Source organism: Temnothorax longispinosus, chromosome 2, assembly GCF_030848805.1.
Source record: "Temnothorax longispinosus isolate EJ_2023e chromosome 2, Tlon_JGU_v1, whole genome shotgun sequence".
Taxonomy (NCBI): Eukaryota; Metazoa; Arthropoda; class Insecta; order Hymenoptera; family Formicidae; genus Temnothorax; species Temnothorax longispinosus.
The window spans coordinates 9,625,631-9,647,290 of record NC_092359.1 but is presented as its reverse complement, the minus strand read 5'-3'; the positions used below and the strand labels follow the sequence as shown (position 1 = coordinate 9,647,290).

The 21,660-nt window shown below is 34.5% G+C and overlaps 1 protein-coding gene across 1 annotated transcript; it reads left to right on the top strand.

Moving 5' to 3' along the window:
* The first annotated feature begins 3,520 nt into the window (after nucleotides 1-3,520).
* Nucleotides 3,521-21,636, top strand: Chd64 (calponin 3). Its single transcript, XM_071769957.1, has 4 exons — nucleotides 3,521-3,740; nucleotides 19,255-19,391; nucleotides 19,499-19,703; nucleotides 20,331-21,636. The coding sequence occupies exons 1-4, from the start codon at nucleotides 3,687-3,689 to the stop codon at nucleotides 20,499-20,501; spliced, it is 567 nt and encodes a 188-aa protein (XP_071626058.1). The 5' UTR covers nucleotides 3,521-3,686; the 3' UTR covers nucleotides 20,502-21,636.
* Nucleotides 21,637-21,660: the final 24 nt, after the last annotated feature.

Genomic DNA, 21,660 nt, shown 5'->3' with positions numbered 1-21,660 from the left:
ATTGGCTAATTTTTTTCAATAATTGCAATAATGGCAATCAGATAGTATTTTAATGAATTTCTAGTTTTATCATTTCACACATTGAACGCGTTCGGTATTATTTTGTTCACACCATATTTTATTCGACCACAAAATTCTTTAAATAGGACAAACCAGGCTTTGCCCTTTCTTTGCGTGTGACTATCGCGAATCGCGTGAGTACACCTGCGGTATGCTCTTAAATGCTGCTCGTACCATTGCAAGAAATACTCAGAATCCTAATATTCTTGCTACTTGCTTACTGTTAATGTATATGACCGTGACTGGTGCATCGCATCGTTTGCACATTTCAACGTTTTACACACACAGTTTTAACACAGTCTTAACATGAAAATTAAATTAATCTGCATCTTGTGAAGATCTACGCGTCTGTTTACACAATTTTTTTAAGGTACAATACTGTCCCGACGTTCTTTGCGAATATTTCATGTTAATCGCAAAATTACGATTATGAATTTTTTTATCTATTTTTTCATTACAATACAAATCTTTAATTATTCCAACATTACAATTTTTTTTATAGAAAGAAAATATATTATAATACATTTTTTTACAAGCATTCGCGAACAAGTTGCAAGAGATATATTTCATCGTTGGCATATTAAAAACAGAGAATGTTCTGTCGAAGCTGTATCGCGAGACATCCGTTGAAGTTCCAATGCAAGCGATTGAGTCATCAATACGTGACATATGTATCAATGCGCGTAAACAGAAATTTAGTGCATATACTGTCCGAAGGCCGATCGTAATCGATTTCAAATACGGTATACGTTTATTCAATATATTGAGCCAAACGACCGAGCATAATAGTTACATTCATATAATCAATGATCTAACAATAAGTAAACGTAGACGATAACATTGTATGCTCTTGTCTTTATATTAAAAAGGATGTTTAATTATATATATTTGTTCATAATTCTTGTGAGTGAACACTCTAATGGTACGATATATTCGAAAGTGGTGAAAATAATATTTTAAGCCTACGAAAAATGTAAAATATAATATTTTACAACTACATTAAAAATATTTCAAACACGAGATTGTGCAATACCTATTAACAAGAAACATTTTTTTAAATCCGTATAAAGTTAAGACTTGGTATCTTCTAATATTTCATCTGTATCGCGCGCAGACCACAATTAAACGGCACGTTTTGAGCGAAACATGAGTAAAGACGCGAACGCAAGGATATGTGATATCGGAAAGCGAGCCCAGATTTCTCTGGTTGGTTTGCCCACGTATGTACATACACAAGAGGAAGTTGTTATTAAGTAAATTCCTAGCATTCCTTTCAGTATGGCGCTGCTTTTCTCACGGAGCACCGAACGTCCTTATAGAAGCCAGTAGAAAATGCAAATAGACCAGAGCGCGGTCGTAAAATGTGCAGGAGTTAGCAAGTGTAACGTACAACAACCTTTAGGAAAAAAACGAAAATGGCAAATACAACCCGTCGAATTCCTACGTCCCTAAATTTTTGCAAAGAACCAAACGACAAATGTTATAATTTATCCAAAAAATACAATCTACAAATTAATTTTTTAAATTTAAAGTACCACAATATCGTTGTTATTGATATAAATCATATTTATAATATGTTAACGTCAATCTTGTCGATTATAAATTGCGGGTTATGGCACAGAAAATGTTCCTGATACGTGTGATTTATTTTTCCCCGTTATAACGCACTTGACATATAGTTAACTGAATTTATATAATGGTTATTTTTTTATCATCATATAAGATAAACTCAGTCTCTACATGAATTGCCGGCGTGATACCAGTTTCATTTACAGAACGAGTTCCCGTCGCGGAGCAGCAACAATGAGGACCGGGTGAAGGCATACGGAGAAACCTATATAGCCTATATCCATCGAAGGTTCCATGACCCAGCGGGCATTTTTTTGCTCTGTGTAGGAAGCCTGCACGAGGCCTCAGAGAAGGTCGTTCGTTCTTCGGCGATCGCAGCTGTATAGCCGAAGCCGAGGCTGAAGGAGACGCGCGCGAGAGTTCAGCAAAATCGAGGCCGCCGAAATTTATGTAAAAACCGCATTTCACAGACGCATTTCTTATCTTTATCTCTTAAAATAAAACCGAATAAAGTTCAATTTAAAAATAATATTTTGAAATTAATAAATATCAAATGTCACTTCGATATTCATTGAAAAAAAAAAGATAGAAGTAAAAACTGTTGGATCTATTTTTATGCAGAAAAATTACACCTTTATATTACACCGTTGTATTATTCAAATAAATATTTTAATCCTTTTAATTTTATAATTTTTACCGAACAAATATTTCACTTATTTAATATATACCTAAATGGATTGCGATAGTTATGAAATTAAATGCGGGTCAAAAATCAATCACGAAACTATATTAGGTTTTGAATTCCCAGACGGTATCAGGTCAGTTCCAGGAATTCCGACCCTGACGTCATCTTCAACCTAGTAAAAGAAATACCAAAGATGATCTGAATTTTCGGTTAGATGTATTAATGTAACGAAATTTCTAAGCTGCATCGGGAGTACAAAGTTTCTTCTGTATTATTTAAAACATTTATTTACTGATAAAGTATTTACCAATGCCATTTAGGACATATTTTTTGACGAAGAGTTTAAAATATTAACCCGACAACGAGCGCTTAGGGTGATTTTTTACACTCTATCTAAAAAATTAAGCTCACGTCGCAGTAATTTTAATGTGCTTCTTCTATTTATATATATATATATATATATATATATATTTCTTTGGTTTCTCTTTACTATTTTCAGAAAACGTTGAGCAAATCTATATAATGGATTAAACAAGTATTTCCATACCCAGCCCTTTTCTTATAATAATTTTATTCAAAGGAATAATACACAAGTACGGATTGTGTCCATAAATAATTTATTACACACAGTATATGTAATAAATTACTTATGGAGACAATTCGTAATTGTGTATTAGTCTTTCGAATAAAGTTATTGTATTAATAAAACTGGGTGACCAAACACTTTTTTGATCCACACATATTCCCGTCAAATACTAATGTGTTATAGAACAATCAAAAATAGGCAATATGTAATTGATAACAATGACTTTTTTAAATTGGAGTGTAAAAATCACCCCAATATTGTGCAAAACCGTTTTATGCAAAAAAAATCAGACATTCATTCCCGGGTTAAGAAAGATATATAAATACAAAACACTATACCGGATATTAAGTGATATTCAAAATGTAGCAATTTTGACACATGCAAGGCATACTCTGCTATATTTTATTTTGATTTAAAGATTCGCGCGAATTGAAGAAAAACGTCGCGAAACACGGGGGCCCGCGGTCTTCTTCGCCTCCAGGAATCCGCTCGTCGTCTGACGTCATCTCCGTCGGCGGGTTTGGAGAACGGAGGTCACGTGTGTTGCGGACGAAAGCTCAATACTCGTCCGCGGCCAATCGTCGGGCGCGTCGCAGGAACTCCGGCGGAACGTGTGTTGCCGTCGCGTCCGAGTCCGGCGTCGCCGTCGTCTCGTCGCCGGTCTCCCGCCACAGTCGAGTCGCGTCCGCCGGAGTGTGAACGTGGGTACCCTCGTGTTACGGCTGATTAACCCCCTCTCGGATTTTCACCGTCCTGCGAGCGCCCCTTGAAGGCGACGAAAAAAAAATGGCCTGTAACCGAGCTGCCAAGTCGGGATTCGCCGCGGAGGCGCAGAGAAAGGTGAGAAAACTCGGCGTCAACGTACGCAACGGTCGCTGGCATCTCTGCCACCCTGACCTAGTCAACAACTACCCTCCCCGCTTGCCTCCACCTGTCCCCCTTGCCCTCACTTTGACGCGTGGACTCGACCTACTGAGGGATGCATTTCCGCGCAGGCTCCGCTCGTAAACTGGTAAATGCGCGTCTGTGAATGGTATCGTCTGGCCGGGGTGGCTGGATCAAATTGGGATAAATTGCGACGCTAGATCATCCCTCGATCACCCAAGTTAATTAGCATTATAAAATTGAAGTGACAGCTATATGTGTCCTCCAGTGCATATCGTTGAAGTAATGACCGCTAAGTCGATTATAATTATCGTAACCCTCACTGATATGTATGTTTGTTCTCACTGACCTATTTCGAGATAGAATATGGGGGAGATTTCGGAGGTGATTCAGGGATGACAGGGTTGAAGCTGTGGGAATGCGAGATATGTCGAGGAGCCCCATTTGCGTTGACTGTCGCTAAAGTAAAAAAATTGTGCTAAATTAGTGTCACCTAAATGTAGCGATATTTCAAATTACAGTGATTTATACTCCATCGTTCTACGATTTTAAATGGCAGAATAACAATCGTTTTTATATCTTGCTGATTTTGGAAATCAAGTAATCATTATTTTATCGAAATAAAATCAAGCACAAAGATATTTTGACTGAGATATATTAAATCTCTTCTATTTTTTATGTATAGCATTATGTATAGCAGTTTACTTTTTACGGTAGTTTGTACTTTGTTTCACAGTTGTTAACACATTATTGACTGAAAATGTGTTAATGTATCAATGTATTTTTTGTTGCCCGAACGTCATTAACGAGTTCACTCATGTTAAATCGATAAATTAAAGTTATTAGAGGATTAAAATTGATAAGGCCTATATTAGAAAATTTGTAATTTATTTTTCACTTGTTTTTTTCTGCCCTCTTATACATTATAAACGAAATTTTATTCCCGTTAAAGTTTCTAAAATGTAAAATAGAGTCGGCCACAGGCATTTCTGCATAAAACGCCCAGTCAACAATGTGTTAAAAAAACGGGAAACTTCATCTTTTGCGTTGTAGCTCTACTCTGTGTCGTTTTCGTAATGATAATTTTCTTGTCAAATGTACAGTTACTGCAAAAAAAATTTGGACTTTACATACCAACACAATGTGCGAGTAAATAACGAAGCGAACTATCGCTATTCGTATCCTCGCATTCGTTCACGTACCTCGTGTTTACATTATCCAACTGCGTGCCGATAAATCGATCACCAAGAAGTTCGCATCAATAATAAAATAAAATACTAGAGGAATGCACGATAAACTGTTTCAGATTTTATAAACAATTTTAAACAAACCTTTTATTTAACATATCGCGCTTAATGCAATTTTAATTCTTAGATGTAATTCTACCGTTTAGATTGATTCTCGACAATTTTGATACACGCCGCAGTTTTCCGAATATCGTTGCACGAGTGAGAAACAGGAAACGCGCGCAACAGTTGGCAAAAATTCACGACATAGTAATCCAGCCTGGCGAACCTTTGTGTTAAGCTCCAAGCAGGCGTGTCGTTTATCTCGCAGCTGTGTTTAAACCTGCGCTTTAACATTCGCTCGGTTTCACGATTCCGAGACGAAGCGATTCTCGTCAGCCATACGTTACTTTATGATACAAACCCATGTACTCGAATCATGTTCATTCAAATGTCCTTCAGTAAATGGTCTCTATTTGAGTGTGTACGGTACAAAGCAAAGCAGTTTTTAAGAAAATAATTGGCGATAAAGTCCTTCTTGTGAAAAATCGTCGAGAATTAATTGAAAATGGAGTGTCGCAATTTATTACAGTGTCACAAATTTATTAAAGTGTAAATCAACCGTTACGATACAATAATCTTGCAAAATTTGATTAAAGAAATACAAAATTTTAAATATATGATTACATAAAGTTAAATGTGTCACTGATATTTTTTTTATGTAACAAAATTACCTCAGACGCAAAGCATGTTCAAAATACCGCAATTTCGCGGAAACATCATTATTATATAATCTGCTGAACACAGGGAATAAATTCTCCGCGGAAAAACTATTAACCACTTTACAAACATACTTGAATGTTAAGGATGCAAAAGTAGTTTATGTAAATTTTGTGTTACGCATTCGACATGTGAACAATCGCGATAAATAATCGCATACGATTTCGATGCAAATGTCTCACGGAATTGAACTAAAATCGAGAAAAACGAAAATGACGCGTGCAACACCAGAATTTGATTTTATTCGAAGGGGACATTTCGGTGCACTTCAATATCTCGACATTTCCATTAAGAAATGATCGATTCTTGAATCGAAACTTGAATCGAAGTCGAGTGTTCCTACAATTCGTGACGTTAATTAATTTAATGACTAAAAGTTATTACAATTAAGTTTCATCAATACAAATACACTGTTATTTTCTTGAAAAAATTGCATTTGCACGCATGTACATTTCGAAAATGCGTGTTCTCATTCCGAATCGCAAAATCGATTACCTTTTCTCACCTCGGATATCCCGCGGAGTTCAGCGATGCACGCGCGTTTTGTAAGCGGCAACAGCTGCTACGCGGTCGTTTCTTTCGAGGGGAATTAAAATGAGACCCAGTTGCCGAAGAAGGGAGCGTCCCTCGCGAAACCCGCTGGCCATGGTACACTTCTTCGGCCGTTCGTCCTGCGCCCCTTCCCCTCTCTCTCTCTTCTCGCGGTACCTTCTCATGCATTTTTTGTGCAGAACGATATCGCACTCGAAATTGCGCTATTCCGCAATGAGAGCCCGATAGTTCTCATATCTTTCTTCGCGCGTGACTAATGTTCGACTGCCTTACCTCTTACCCCTCGAGAGGCATTGCAGAAAATTCGTGTGCTAATTTATAGCATTAATTTTGTGGTGTTGCAAAGCGTAAAATTTATTCCGTAACTAATTCTCATGGAAAGCTGATGAGTTGTATTATATTTAGCAAATTAATAACTTAAATATTACGTACATTTTTATGCGCATTTTTTAAAAGAGCAATAATTACGAATGTACATGAAGTTGCGTTAAATAAGTAACTATTCTAACTTGAGCCATATTTTAGCTTTAATCTGTTTATTTATAGATTATTTGAATATTTAATGACGATGAGGAAGTACATTTTTTTATGTATAAGAAAGTTTTCCCTTATTGGTAATTTCTTCAACTTGGATTATTTTTTAAATATTCTTGTATCGAATAGTTCAAGTACTAGAAGCATCTACACATAATCTTTCTCAAGAAAAATAGAAGATTTGCACTTAATAATCAATGCCGGACAGAAATATACTGAATATGTTACCGCATACATGGGTAGAGAATTTTTATCAGTCGTTTTCCTTCCTCCAAGCTACGATTTCCTGAATTCTATTGTGAAATTGATAAACTCGTGAATTTATCACAACACTTGCGCTATTGTACTGTTGTAGTATCTCTTCCTGAATACAGATATTCCATATTAAAAATTCGCGAAGAGATTAAAAATACGTTAAGTTACTCGAATTACATTTGAATTGTATTAATTTCCTTGATGAAGAAATTTATACAATTTTTACAAGATATATTCTTTTTCTATAACTGAAAAATTTGCATTTTTTTTACATCTTCTAAAACGATTGATGATAATTAGCAGTTAATTACAATCGTAAACAAACTACATTTTAACGAGGGAATGAGGAAGTTGTTGAAGCGAGAATATTTTGCGATTCGGAATACTTAAAGACACTCGTCGCGAAGTTTGTGGGGAGGCTCGCACTCATTACGAACTAAGATATGCTTATCGTCTGCGGAATGCAGTTCGAGCCAGCTCGTTATACTTCACCGGTACGAAATCATTTGTCTCAGAACGTCGCGACGTATGCATTAAGATTAACCGTGACGCTGTATATTTTGAACTGCCATACGAGACGTCTCGCAAGGAAAAAACAAACTTTATTTCATATTTGAAATTCATGTTTTTTCGCGATTGGTATTTCTACAAAATCCATTAACTTTAAAAAAGAAAGATAGAACGAATGTTGCGATCTCTTATTACAATTTTTACATGGAAAAAGGAACATTAACGCGTAAAACAATTTCGTAAGAAATCGTTATCTATTCATCACATATCATGATACAATATCCAGTGAGTATGTAGCAAGATAATGATTTCTCTGTATACAACAGAAACAAAAAATATTACTTATTGTTAGATGAAAATTATTAGAGTTAGTAATATAATAGTAAAAAATGTCGTTAGCAGTTATTATTAATAGCTAAAAATATATAGAAAATATATAGAAAAGGTATCATTAATTCACAGAACAGGCGTGAACGTTGATTATAAAATACGTTATGATTAAATCCGTAAATACAGCCTAATCTAAGACACATAATATAATTCCAAGGTAGCGTTGGACACGTAATTATCGTTATAAGTTAAAAGCCCTGAGCCATGACCACTTCCCATAATTGCTGGGGGTTCAATGTGCCTGTCTGTATCAGCTAACGCAGAGAAATAGATACTTATATATGTGATAAAGACTGACACCAACCTCATAATATCACAGGCGTCGCGATCTTGAGCGAATATTTTCATTGAAAGAAACGGTCAAATTAAGAAATAAAAAACCGTTTTCGTTTATTGACACGGAGGCGAATATTATCGCGGGCGTGACACAGCCTTTGTCAGCACTCCTTGAATATCGCAGCTAGTATTACTATCGTGGTCGAGTCGAGCAAACACTTCAGCGCATTCTGCATTGCAATTTTGCATCGCGGACATTTATGTTTGTGACTTTACGGTATTGCATTGAACAAATATTGGCGGAAATTAGCGTCTGTAAGTGACATGCGCGAAAGATCGATCTCTTTTAATATATTATTTATCCCAAAGTGTCATTTTTTAATACTTTTTGCTTTATCATTATTTGCGAGAAATAATAGAGAAATAACTTTTTTACTTTCCAGATAGATATTTCTTGCAATTCGTTTGTCTCTTTTATTGCAATTAATTTCCAATTATTAGTTTATTTTATAGTAATCTTTTTCGAAATATATAATTTTATGGTAACTCACCGATGGGTGAAGTTCTTTCTACGAATACCATACGATGAATGTGTGGTATTATATCCGTAGTCTAAAAATAGATATGCTTCATCCCCGTAGAGGATATCTGTATTAACGGCCGGAAGTAGAATAAAGTGGTTTCCGTTTTAGGAGCGAATAATGACGAATAAGGATTTTCTTGCATACGCCTTATCATTCTTATGCATTTTTCTATGCGAACAGCAAATAGTCATTCGACAATCTATGGACAATGTTTTCGTGCAAAAGATCATAAAGATCATAATAAATCAAAAATTAAAATTTTATTAAAGTATAAAAGAAGGGCAGTGTTTAGTCAATTGATTTGTATATCTGTAACTCCGTTATTGGTCACTTACAATTAAAAAATGTTGTTATTAATACTTATATTTCTTGATACTTTCTAAGAAAAGATTTGATCAATTTGGTTAACAATAAGTAGATGATAGAAATTGTGTGAAGATATTTCTGTACAATGTATTCTATTGATGTGCAAAATCACAATATAAATATACACTTATAATATTTAACGCAGATATATAAACAACACATAAATGTGTACTTATAATTATATTATAATATAATTTTAAGTATATATTTATAAGTATATAAGCAACGCGCATGTCGGATTAATTACTCTAATGCGACGAAGATGACTCATCTTCGAAATATTAGCCAACTAAAACGTAATATATTGATTAATCCTATCAAGTAAATCGAATCATGAATTCACAGAATGCCGTAATCGCACTCGACTCATTTGAGAGGTATTATAGAGCTGATAGAAGTATTATCGCGTACGATTTGATACTTCGAAAGTGCATTACATGATCAGAATTAGGAGATAAAACGATTTCACATTTTCATTTTGCCCATTCCTTTTATCCTCCTCCCTGTTCTCTCTCCTTCGCAACATTAATATAGGGAAATATAGGGAAAGAATATTATAATTTACATTATGTGATTGTGGCCTTGGCTCATATGACACGATATCTTATAAGCATATTGGCTTTCATTAATCAATATGAATGTAACATAAAATCTTTAACCCTTTAACTATTACTCATTACTTATGCATGAACATTTTTATCTGATTTAAATTTTGTTACATGTCTTACCAAGCTTGCTTAAAAGAATACATAAGTGTTTACCTATAGGAAACGATGTCGTTAGAGGAAGCTCTTAATCACAAAGTTAACTCTGATGGACAGATTAGAGTATTATGAAAACGTAACGCAGATCGCGCGATTCATCCTACCAGAAAACTTTCTCCACATTGTGACTCATTCCAGCATAGCTTCTTTCTTATGTCATACTCTACCGCCGGATGACATAAAAGCCTGCAGACAGTTTTAATTATCGATATTTTGCACGTATTACGTATATACTTTATTTACTATACGTATACTTGAGTAAACATTTTCCCTCCAAGTGGATTACTCGGCCACTCCCGTATGTAACAACTTTATTTGAACACCGATCGTTAAATTCGAACTATGTGCAAGAGAAAAAAAGAGTACTTAATAGTTAATCTTAAACTAGGTCAAACTGACGAAACGGAAATTTAAAGCGACATGACGAAATGTATAAAGAAAAATAAAATTCGCAAATATCACTAACTTGCGTGTATAATTTCTCCGAAAAAATTTAATGATATATTAAAGTCAATTCTAAAATTTTAATTATTTAAATGTGTCTTAGAAAATTATCGAAAAGAGACTGTTTTATCGATAATTAAAGTAGAAAGAAAAACATAAGTTATGTCTTGAAAAGTCTTACAAAATTGTAAATGAATATTGCGAGAATATACTAATAAAAGTGGAAATAAATTGCAGAAATCAAATCAAGAAAACTATAAATTCTGTATCACGTAATCGATATTACGATATTCCTTTAGTTAGCTCGTTATACTGATTTCCAATGCAAGAATTGCAGGTGAATGAGGCATCCGGATATCCTTAATGCACTCTTGACTATTCATTTGAAGATCTGCTTTTCTGTGGCATAAACTCACTTGATGCGATTGCATGAATAATTTGACTATATAATCCATCGTCGTTGACTGTGATGGAACTGTGAATAAACTATCGAGAGCACAGGATGACCGAGTTTCGAAGAGCTCACTGTGTGACCTCGGCAGGAACCCCTCGTTTCGGCCTACTTGCATTCTTCTCAATTAGTGACTATGGGTTCCCATGATTCTTGCGAGAGCTCGTACAATCGAGACAGAATCGTGCACAAAAATCCCTGTAATATGAAATTGTTTCTATTCATATTTTATATTTATAATTAATAATTGAACAAATTAATGTAATATATTTAATGTATATTTTATATAGAAAAAGAATATTTGGAACGGAAATATATTGAGAATTAAAAGACATCGAATAAAAATTATAAAATACATATACGCACGTTTGCTGCCTTGAATTCTGACCCTCGCACGTTTTCTTATTACTCATTCATACACGAAGCGAGAATGCAGTTTCTTATAACGTGCAAAACCTCAGCGAGATCGTGTTCGCGAGTGAATTTAAAGATGACGTTATTCTGTGAATCGCCATGATGAATATCCCAATATGTATTCAAGTTCTTAAATGACCAGACTGTATGGAAACTTGTGTACACACACTTACACATTCTGACGTAGGTCCGGTAAGTCGAGTCAGAATAATACATCGACGGTTAACTAATCGAGTCAGTTTCGCGTGACTTGGTACCAAATTTTAATACTAATTGAATTACATAACTGCATACAAATAAGTCAGACTGTGATTTGCGGCATGTTATGGTATATGAATTATGGATTCCATAATAATTCATAAATACGAAATTAAATGTATCTATCGAATGTCTGTTGCTTATATATATAGCTTATACTAGCATAATCCGTAATGAATAAACGAAGCGAGCTTCGTCTTATTTGAAAGTTCTTTACAGGCAAGAAGCAATTAAGTGGCATTTAGCAACGGACCGTGAAATAATTCACATCTGAAGTCTATTCAATCTGATAAATAATTATTGATTAATTCTAATGAAAGAACCCATGATCAATCAATTTGAAATACGTAAGGTATATTACAACTTATGGGAACTAAAATAGTTTTTCCAAATTTAACGGAATAGCTGGCTAACTGTATTTTTATCATTGTCTTTTGATTAACAAGAAGAGATTGTGTATTTTTTTTTTTTTTTTTTTTTTTATACTGAGATATACTGAGATACACGAACCAAGAATGTTCCACCATATTTCTCAATAGGTTTAAATTAAGATTTTAACAGTTTCCATTTAATGATGGACTTCAATCGTTGATTACATTCTGATACATATAGTCTACGTAAATTCAAAATAATCCGAAAAGTAATGAAAAAAGAACTACGATTAATATGTCGGAAAAGAAATCTAGAAATATTCGATTTCTATTTTAAAGTAACAAAAGAGAGAATATTTCTATTTAATAACAGTAGTTTATATATAACATGCTCTTTTTATCATCCTTCAAGACACGCGGAGCCGCGATATTCTTTGAAACTGGCTGCTCTCTTCGCGCTTAGAGGTCCTTATACGGCCAAGAGCAACCGGGCAACCTTCGCTTACAGCGTACATTTAAGAACTCGAGAAGCACGTATATGCGAATAAGCCGCGTAAGGATTATGCAATTGATCGACCTTACAAAGTGGGTCAACAATTTTACCGGTAATGCGTATACGTGTCGCATCGATTCACGATAAGTTCGATCGCTCGTAAAGCCTGCACCTTTTAAGGACAACACACGAGCCCTTCCTTTAGAGAGAGGATTTTAACATGGTTAGCAAAACACAAGTCTCGCATGTTACGACTACTAGCATTCTTGAAGGATCTAAATGAGAGAAAAGTATATATGTATTATAAATTCTAAATAATTTAACACACGCACACAATAATTTATCTTGGTTGCAACTAAGACGTTTCGATATTGAGTTGGCTATCAAGCATCTGGCAAGATTACGATCAGTCTAGTTAACAAATAAAACGACTCCGACTTATCGCGACATAGCAATTTGTTCAATCTGGCCTGTGCTTCATTGACAGCAGCATATGCCTCTGACCTAATTCTCGCGACCGTGAACGTGTGAGCATGTCATTACACAGCGTCAATGTCGTAGCTACAGGAGGCACATGGCGGAAACGCCAATGGTAATTTTTTAATTGCGAGCATTTCGCACTCTTATCGCGCTAACGACGTAGCTAGAAAAAGCCAAGCCCGCATATTAATTTTTCAATGTGGAACACTGTAACAACTGTAAAAACTTTTCCTTATTCTATAAATAAATATGCCATAATATCAATTTTCTTAGATTAAGTTACGATTAGATTCAATTAAAATTAAACTGAATATTTTTAAACGATATGTGCCAGCTAAATTATCACGTTATATTATATTTAGAATTTATAATACATATATATTTTCCTTTTACTTTGATCCTTTGAAATAGAATTAGTATTAAAGATATACATTTAATATTAAAAATTTACATTCACATGTATTTATACAGTAAATGGCAATTTAAATGTTTTCGGAAATATTATACTAAATTAAATATTCAAAATATTAATGCTCATATGAATTATTAAGTTGACTTCTCTAAATTATGATTTGCGTCGCCAATTTGAGATTTAAAAAGATCAAAATTACCGGTTCATGGACTTTGATAATTATCTATACGTAAGTACTTAAATCACTTACGTAGAACAATCGAGTGAGAATTATCTTTTGATAAATCAGCCGATACTTCGCTTCCATTTCATACGAAAAAGTTCTAATCTACGCAATCATGATACAATATATAATCTTGATAAATCCTGCAAATCTCGCTAATCATAATGCCTACTATCTAGCTGCAACATGATTTCACATCGTGCAGTTTTTCGTAGTGGCTAATTGATTGTCGGAATATTTTCAATCCGCGAAAAAGCCGTACTTTTCATGCCGTTTCGTACCTAAGTGCAACCTACCAATGACTGCTGTATATAAATTTTGAAATATTCAAGCGCGACGATGGATAAAAAGCCGGTTTCCGAAAAGTCAAAAAAAGCCGGTTTTTTCACGTTAATGCGAACCGATTTTGAGCCTTCTAATAATGATGACGGATTTTATACGACAGAGCATAAATTTCCTCCGCAGCTTTAGGATGCATCTAAATTTCGTGACAGCGCACCTTTGTGATGCGACCACGCGGGTGACCCTCGCATAATTTCTATGGGGGCCCTCCACGCCCTTCGTGCTTTAGGGGGCCTGTTCAGAGAGAGCTCGGGACCTCAAGATCGTACGGTATGCCGAGAGGAGGCATCCGTATAGCTTCGCGTCACACCCTTTCTCTATATTTCTCCTTTTGCCGTCCGTCTTGGCATAAGGGCTACGACATACTCCCTCCTCCCCCTCTGTCCCTCCTCTTGGAACCTGATACGATAGCTGTTGCTTCTAATCGCGTCGTTGAGTCGAATTATTTGTACAAAGCTTTCTACGAGATAAAGCCTTGTCACAGATTAGATCGTCGGCGTTTTAAAAACTACACGGTATTCTTGTTAGCGTTTCTAAAGTTTCTACCGCGACTCTCTTGTTTCTGCCTTGTAATTACGAATTCTTTTGGTTTTACCAAAAGTTCCTCTAATACATTATACGTCTGATACATTAAAAGTCAAACTAATCACTCGCAAATTGAGAAAAAAGTAAGAAATTTGTAATACGTACTGGAATTAACAAAATATTGTTCAAAAAATTTATTATGTTTGTTCTTTTAATTTTTGAATATTACTCGCCGGCATAATTTACTATAACATATTTACTGATTATTTTTACAAGCTTTACAGCCTTGATAGTGATAAGAGAAAGATAGACAGTTATCCGATGATATCACATATATGTACAGAGAATTGTCACTATGCGCGAATATTGCTTTCCTATATCGAATCCTATATTTTATTACCTTTACTGTAACATTAAAACAGTTCTACAATAACAAGCAGATTATTATATTAAAAGAACGTGTTCCTTTATCAACGAAATTATGAAGCCTCTTATTAAAGACAGTTGCGTGTATCTCATTATCGATCCACTTCATAATATCGTAATTTATAATATCACATTTTAGAAGTAAACAATGCCATAAAATCTTTTTAGCGATGATGAAATATTTAATCGCGTAAAGTTAGGCGGTGGCTTCAACATGAGGCAGACGACCACCGTTATCGTCACTTCAGAAAAAAAGCACGCGATCCAAAGTGTCACACGCCTTTCGCGCGTATACTAAAAGCCCTCGCTTGTCACTCTCTTTTCACGTTAATGAAATTATCGTGCGCTTACTTAATGCCTAAATATAGAAGCGATCGCGTTCCACATTGTGACCGCGGTATCGCGACGGCTACTCTTTAAAAGAAAGCGCTCCGATAATCGTCGAGGAATGTGCAACTATGCGGGACGCGTACAAAAGTAAACGACCGCGTGTAGACTTTAACGCTTTAACCGAATCGCACATAGCGATTTTTTTTACGAAATTGAAACTTTAAAATTATATCAAATATAAAAGCGTCTCATCTTTAATAATTTTAGAAATTTATGCAGGCCATTTATGCATGAACCGAAAGATATTTAGCTTTATGCCGTAAAATATTTATATTTTGTAAACGATATAAAGCATTTAACAGTGTTAAATATAATAGGAAGGATTTTTTTAATAAATTGATATTACATAGAGTACAACAGAAAACAAGAAATTTAAATTTGTTAAATATATTAGAGATTTAATTTACAACACCTTGATTTGCTTCTCGATTTGAGAAGCTATCAGTGAAATAATTGAATCGTTAAATTTAAAATATACAAGGAAGTTTCGAATAAGCAAGTTAAAGAAAAGTTTTTTATTTTCGGTAATTTAATTAAAATTAATACAGGCCTGAACCAAAAGATATGTAGTTTTATGCTGTAAGAGATATTTATATTTTTTAAACGACATAAAGCATTAAAAAATGTTAAGTATAATATTAGAAAGAATTCTTTCAATAAGTTGATATTATACAAAATAGGTGTAGGATACAATTATGGGAGACTTAAATTTGCTGGATGTATTATATTAGATACTCAACTTATGCAGTATCCTTATTTGCTCCGAGAAGCTGTCGGTGAAACTGTTGAAATCGTTAAATGACTTAACGTGTACGTATAAGGAAGTTTCGAACGAGCAAGTTGAATGCCAATTAATTCCCTGGCAGTTTGGATGACGTCTCAGGTGAAAGTAAACGAACATGAGGATACTCTGCACGAGATTCGTGTCACGGCATTGTCCACGACATTTGCCGACGTTCGATGCACCGCAACAGAATCTATACTGACAACTATAAATTATGAGATATATGTATGTACATCAATATTTTTCTTGTAAAGAAACACAAATTAAATTTAAACAAGAGTAGCGAAAACATACAATTAATTCATATTCTGGCTATATCGCTAATTATTTTTCACAAAATACCAAGAGGCGTTTATGTGAAGTTATGTTGTATGTACAATGTTAATTTGAACGATGATATCTGCCAAGAAAACGCTTGAAATGTGTACCTACCCTTTGTATAGGATACATCCAGGATGTTACATTACGCGTCTATGCTCTTTATGAGCGATAATGTTTTCAGAGGAAACATGCCGCAGAAATAGTTTTGGGCTGGCATCGAATTTGGTGCGCGCGTCACTGTGAAGCGACGCACCAAAAATCTGAAACAGCATCCGCTATAAAAACACTTTCGCGCGGATATTAGTCGCCAGGGAGGCCGAACATGCAGTATATTATTATAATTAAATGCATATGTAAAACGCGCCCACGTAATGCGTAGCATGCAAGATATTCTGCACGCTGTTAATTCGATATTTACCTCGTCCTAAAATTATCGAAATAACTAATAAGCCGTGAATTACAAATAATTACACACTTAAGGTAGCTACAGCGTTGCAGTAAGTCAAAAATAGAGTCTCGAAAAAATTTTTTTATTAATGTATTAAAAAATATTTGGTATCACCTTAATTGTTTCATGCAACTTCTAGTTTCCAGAAATGTATAATAACACCATGTAATTAATCCCAGATGCAGGTAATTAATTAAAAACGAAGTGTCTTACACGCGGGTACCAACTTCACATTCGTCAAAACGACTGTAATAAAAAATCTAAAAAATTGGGTGTAATATAATCCTAAGTTTCTCAACTATCATAATAATGATAAAAAATAACTCTGGAAGTTTTGGGTCATTAATTGTATAAATCCCTTATAGAAATTTAATACTGTAAGGCCCAGTTCAACTTAAAAGCACTATTAAAAGCACTGTTAATAATGCTTTTAATAGTGCTTTTAAATGATTAATCACTAGCTAAAAAATCACTTACAGTATTAAATTTCTATAAAGGATAACTATAATTTTTATCGCATCGAAATTACGACCGAAACGTGGCAATGTTGCAATATTTCGAGATTGGTAAGACTGCTAACCACATGTTGACGTGTTGTATACTGTATACTACGTGTTTACGCGCAAAAATATGACGACGCCGGCTACTCGTGTCCGCGATAAAAACGGCCGGTTTTCTACGAAGCGAAAAATAAAGTGGAAAGAAAATTTGAGTATAGCATGTAAGCGACGAAAAGGTCGAAAAGTGCAAAACGAAGATCTCTCCGATTGTATCCCCGAAGGCCAAAATACACGCAAGGTTAGGTGCGGTCCGCGCTGTTGCCAAATTTTGATGGCCGACTAGCCATCAGAGCTTCTCTGTTAGCTACATTTTGTTTGCTTTAATATTGAATATTTTTTTATTGCAATGGTAAACTAACGTTTTTTTTTTAATCATTCGTAATAGTTTAATTGATAAGATCTTCTGTTTTCCAAACCTCAATCTTTTTTTAAAATACTCGTAAAATCTCGTGAATTACGATTGTGCACGTCGTTCACATATACCCTAATGTAAAACTGACCAACTTTGAATGCTTATATTTCCGTAATTACGTAGTAAAAAATCGTGAATTAATCTCTGATCACGTATAATGCCCTATAGAATAACATAGTTTCATGCCAATCAAAAATCTTTGTTTTCGCTGATGTACTAGCTACCTTAAAGTTACATTTTAAAGCTGCAGATAATATAATTTCTTTTTATTTAATTGCACATAGATTTTAATCTGAAATTAGAGTATTAAAAATGCAGATTTAACAGAGGAGAAAATTTTTTCCTACAAGAATCGATCGAAAACTTATAGATGAAAGAAAACATGTCAGCGTGGTAGGACACCCTCTATATGACTGGTCCCCTCCCCTCGAAGTACATCACGATCCGAGGCACCGTATATCTAACGGAATATGCATACTGCCGGAAGATGAATGCCGGTCCATGCTTGGAGAGAAACCTCTCCTTTTTAGGCAATCATACATATATAAACGGAAAATCATCCGCCCGGATAGAAATATTTAATTGTTGCCCCACTCTTTCATAAAAAATATTCGATTTTAATTTAATTAAAATTTAATAACTGATTCTCCGGCAAATTTATTTTAAAGTAGATTCTATAATTTTGAAAAATTATTACATATTATTTAAAATTCAATTAACACGAAGTCCCGACGATTAATGTACATTTCAATATACTATATGTATATTTAAACAAAAAATGGATGAAAGAGAAAAGTAATTGATCGATCTATGTCCATTTCTACCAATGCAGATTGACTTTAATCTCGGTTTAATTTACTTTTTATCTTTTTCTAATTCTTAAAATTAAAAAGAAATAAAAAGTAAGTTAAACCGAGATTAAAGTTAATCGGCATTGGTAGAAATGGACATTAATTCTTTACATATTGCAACTAAAATCACCTCAGTCTGACAATGAGGAAAACCTTAGAAAATGTGCCGTTATAAAAAAAATTACAAATCAGTCATTTTGATTGCTTTGTAGTTCTAATGTTAAATACATGACACGAATAATCTCCATCTTTTTGTAATATAGAAATTATTGTGCTTTTAATAATAAAAATAAAAATATTATTATAAAAAAGATTGCGCATCTTAGTTTATTTTTTGCGCTTGTCCTTTGCATTTCTTAAAATAAGACGGTATCTGTATTACAAGAAAGATCGGAGGAACAACTGATGCTGCGATGGATTAGGTCAGTGACTCCGGCAATGCTCTTGTCGCACACAATCCCTACAGGATGCATTACTTGGTACACTGGAACATCGTATAATTAATTAACCGGCTACTTCGCATAACACCGAAGCATTGACCGTGCCGTCCCCCGAGAATTCGAAAACGGCACCTTCTCTATTTCTGCTTTCATCAGAAGATAACGCATGAATTTCTTCGTGTTACAGATCAATAGCAAGTACAGCGAGGAGCTCGCGCAGGAATGTCTGGAATGGATCAAAACGATCACCGGCGAAAATATAAGCACCAACGGGGATATGGACAACTTTTACGAGATCCTAAAAGACGGCATCCTGCTTTGCAGGTATTTGAAAAAGAAATCGGAAAACTGCGGTCGGCTTGAAGAGCCTTTACCGAAAATACGGTAAGGCTAAAAATGCTTCTGCTAATCGCACTTTGTTTTTCCGCTAGGCTGGTGAACGACATCAAGGAGGGCTCGGTGAAGAAAATTAACAAGACGTCGCTGGCCTTCAAGTGCATGGAGAATATAAACGCCTTCCTGGAGGCTGCGAAGTCATTAGGTGTACCGCCGCAAGAGACTTTCCAAACCGTAGACCTCTGGGAAAGACAGAATCTAAATTCCGTAGTTATTTGCTTACAATCTCTTGGAAGGAAGGTACGATTCCATAAACGCAAACGCAGATATACCGGGTGGCTAAAACTTCGATCTATAGTATTTTCTTCGTTAATCCGCCGATATTTTTTTCCAAAACTACTGGATCATCTTTGTATATGTGAAAATTAAAATATTACGAATTAAATCTAGTAATATATGCTATTCAGTTCGTTAGCAGGAAACCTTATTTGACTTGCGTGTAAAATCTGATCTGTCACACTTAACCAAATATTTCAAAATTCAAAAAGAAGAGTAACATAGAATCAACTTCTCATTGAAGAGCATAGAATCAATTAATCTACATGTAATTTTATTTAAGAAGACGATTCAGTATCAAATTTTCCATGCTACATCTTATTACTAATCATTCTTAATCATAGGGGCGTTAAATCATTTATATTTATGCCTGTAACGCAGACAGATCTCAATTTCCTGATACAAATATTCATTATCTCTCATTGTTGTTGTATACATCTCTACAAATGGATGCGTTATCAGTATTTACATATTGGTATCGTTCCTTGCTCTTATCACGCGTTTTGACACATTTTAACACGCACTTTACCCTTTAATTTATAACATCTTGAAAATATCGATTTGGATATTCCATAAGACTTAATTTTACAGGCGGGTAATTACGGCAAACCGAGCATCGGACCTAAAGAAGCGGATAAGAACGTACGCAATTTCACGGAGGAACAACTGAGGGCCGGACAAGGCGTAATAAGTCTACAATACGGCAGTAATAAAGGTGCCAATCAAAGCGGCATCAATTTTGGAAACACCAGACACATGTAAACATCTGCCTCCCGCATTCGCGCCGGGAGGAAAAATCGTTCTGTTCTCACCTCTCTTCTGTCCTTTATTCCCGCAACAAGTACTCCTTTAGACGTAGCATATCGCATAATAGATGTTAACGAGGTCCAAAATGAAGTATACTGGTGCGTAAGATATCTTCATAACAGAAGATAAGATATTAGATAAAGATATTAGATTCTTCAAATTAAAAAAGTGATACAAGATAACTTGAGAAAAGGACGACTTAATCCTTGGACGCATAACGAGGATTTTTCATGCCGATCATACAGCATTTGCTATTTTTTTTTTATTGTATCCTAATTGTATCGATAGTACCTTTTCCTTCTTTTAGACAATTTTTAGAAAAAGTTTAAGCTGTTTTGATATTAAAAATCTATTCAATCCAAGATTTATTAAACTGATTTTTTGCTATTTGAGTCTTTGTAAATTTTTATTAGGTCATGCATCCAAAGGTTAAACCGTACCTGTTTCGTATTAATACAAACTTTAATTTCATTGTTCGTTATCACTTTTTCTTCAAATCTATCACGTAATAATTCAGAATCAATATACGATGTTATATTAAAGTATGTTGAAATGAGCACTTCGAGAAATACGTAATATTTTACATTTCGTTTCTTGATTCTATGACAATTCGAAGTGAATCCTTTTTACTTACGTATAATATACATACATTACCAGTATGTATTCAAAGCTATTGTATTTCACGAATTACAATGCGACTGTGTAGTTCTCAGGATAGAAAATACACAAACATTCTTACACAATACAAAGGAACAAAGAATATTGTGCGTTAGCGTTAGCTCGGATAGCCACTATAATTGTTGAATGTTTCAAAGTATATTGTATACAACGAAGGGAGTTACCGGCTAGCTGCGCCTATTGCGATTGAACATTTCAAGTTACGATCCAATCAAATGATTCTACAAATTTGTGTTGCACGAGAGATAATTATATATAATTATATATTAAGTATTTTGTACAAATATATATTGAATATATATTGGTTAGAGAAATAATAATTTTTCATAAAATGCTGAGATATGAGTTAATAAACGATACATCAATAAGTGATTTTTATATTAAATATTACTTATGATGAAGTACAATTGTATGTTACATTTTTAATATTCTTCTA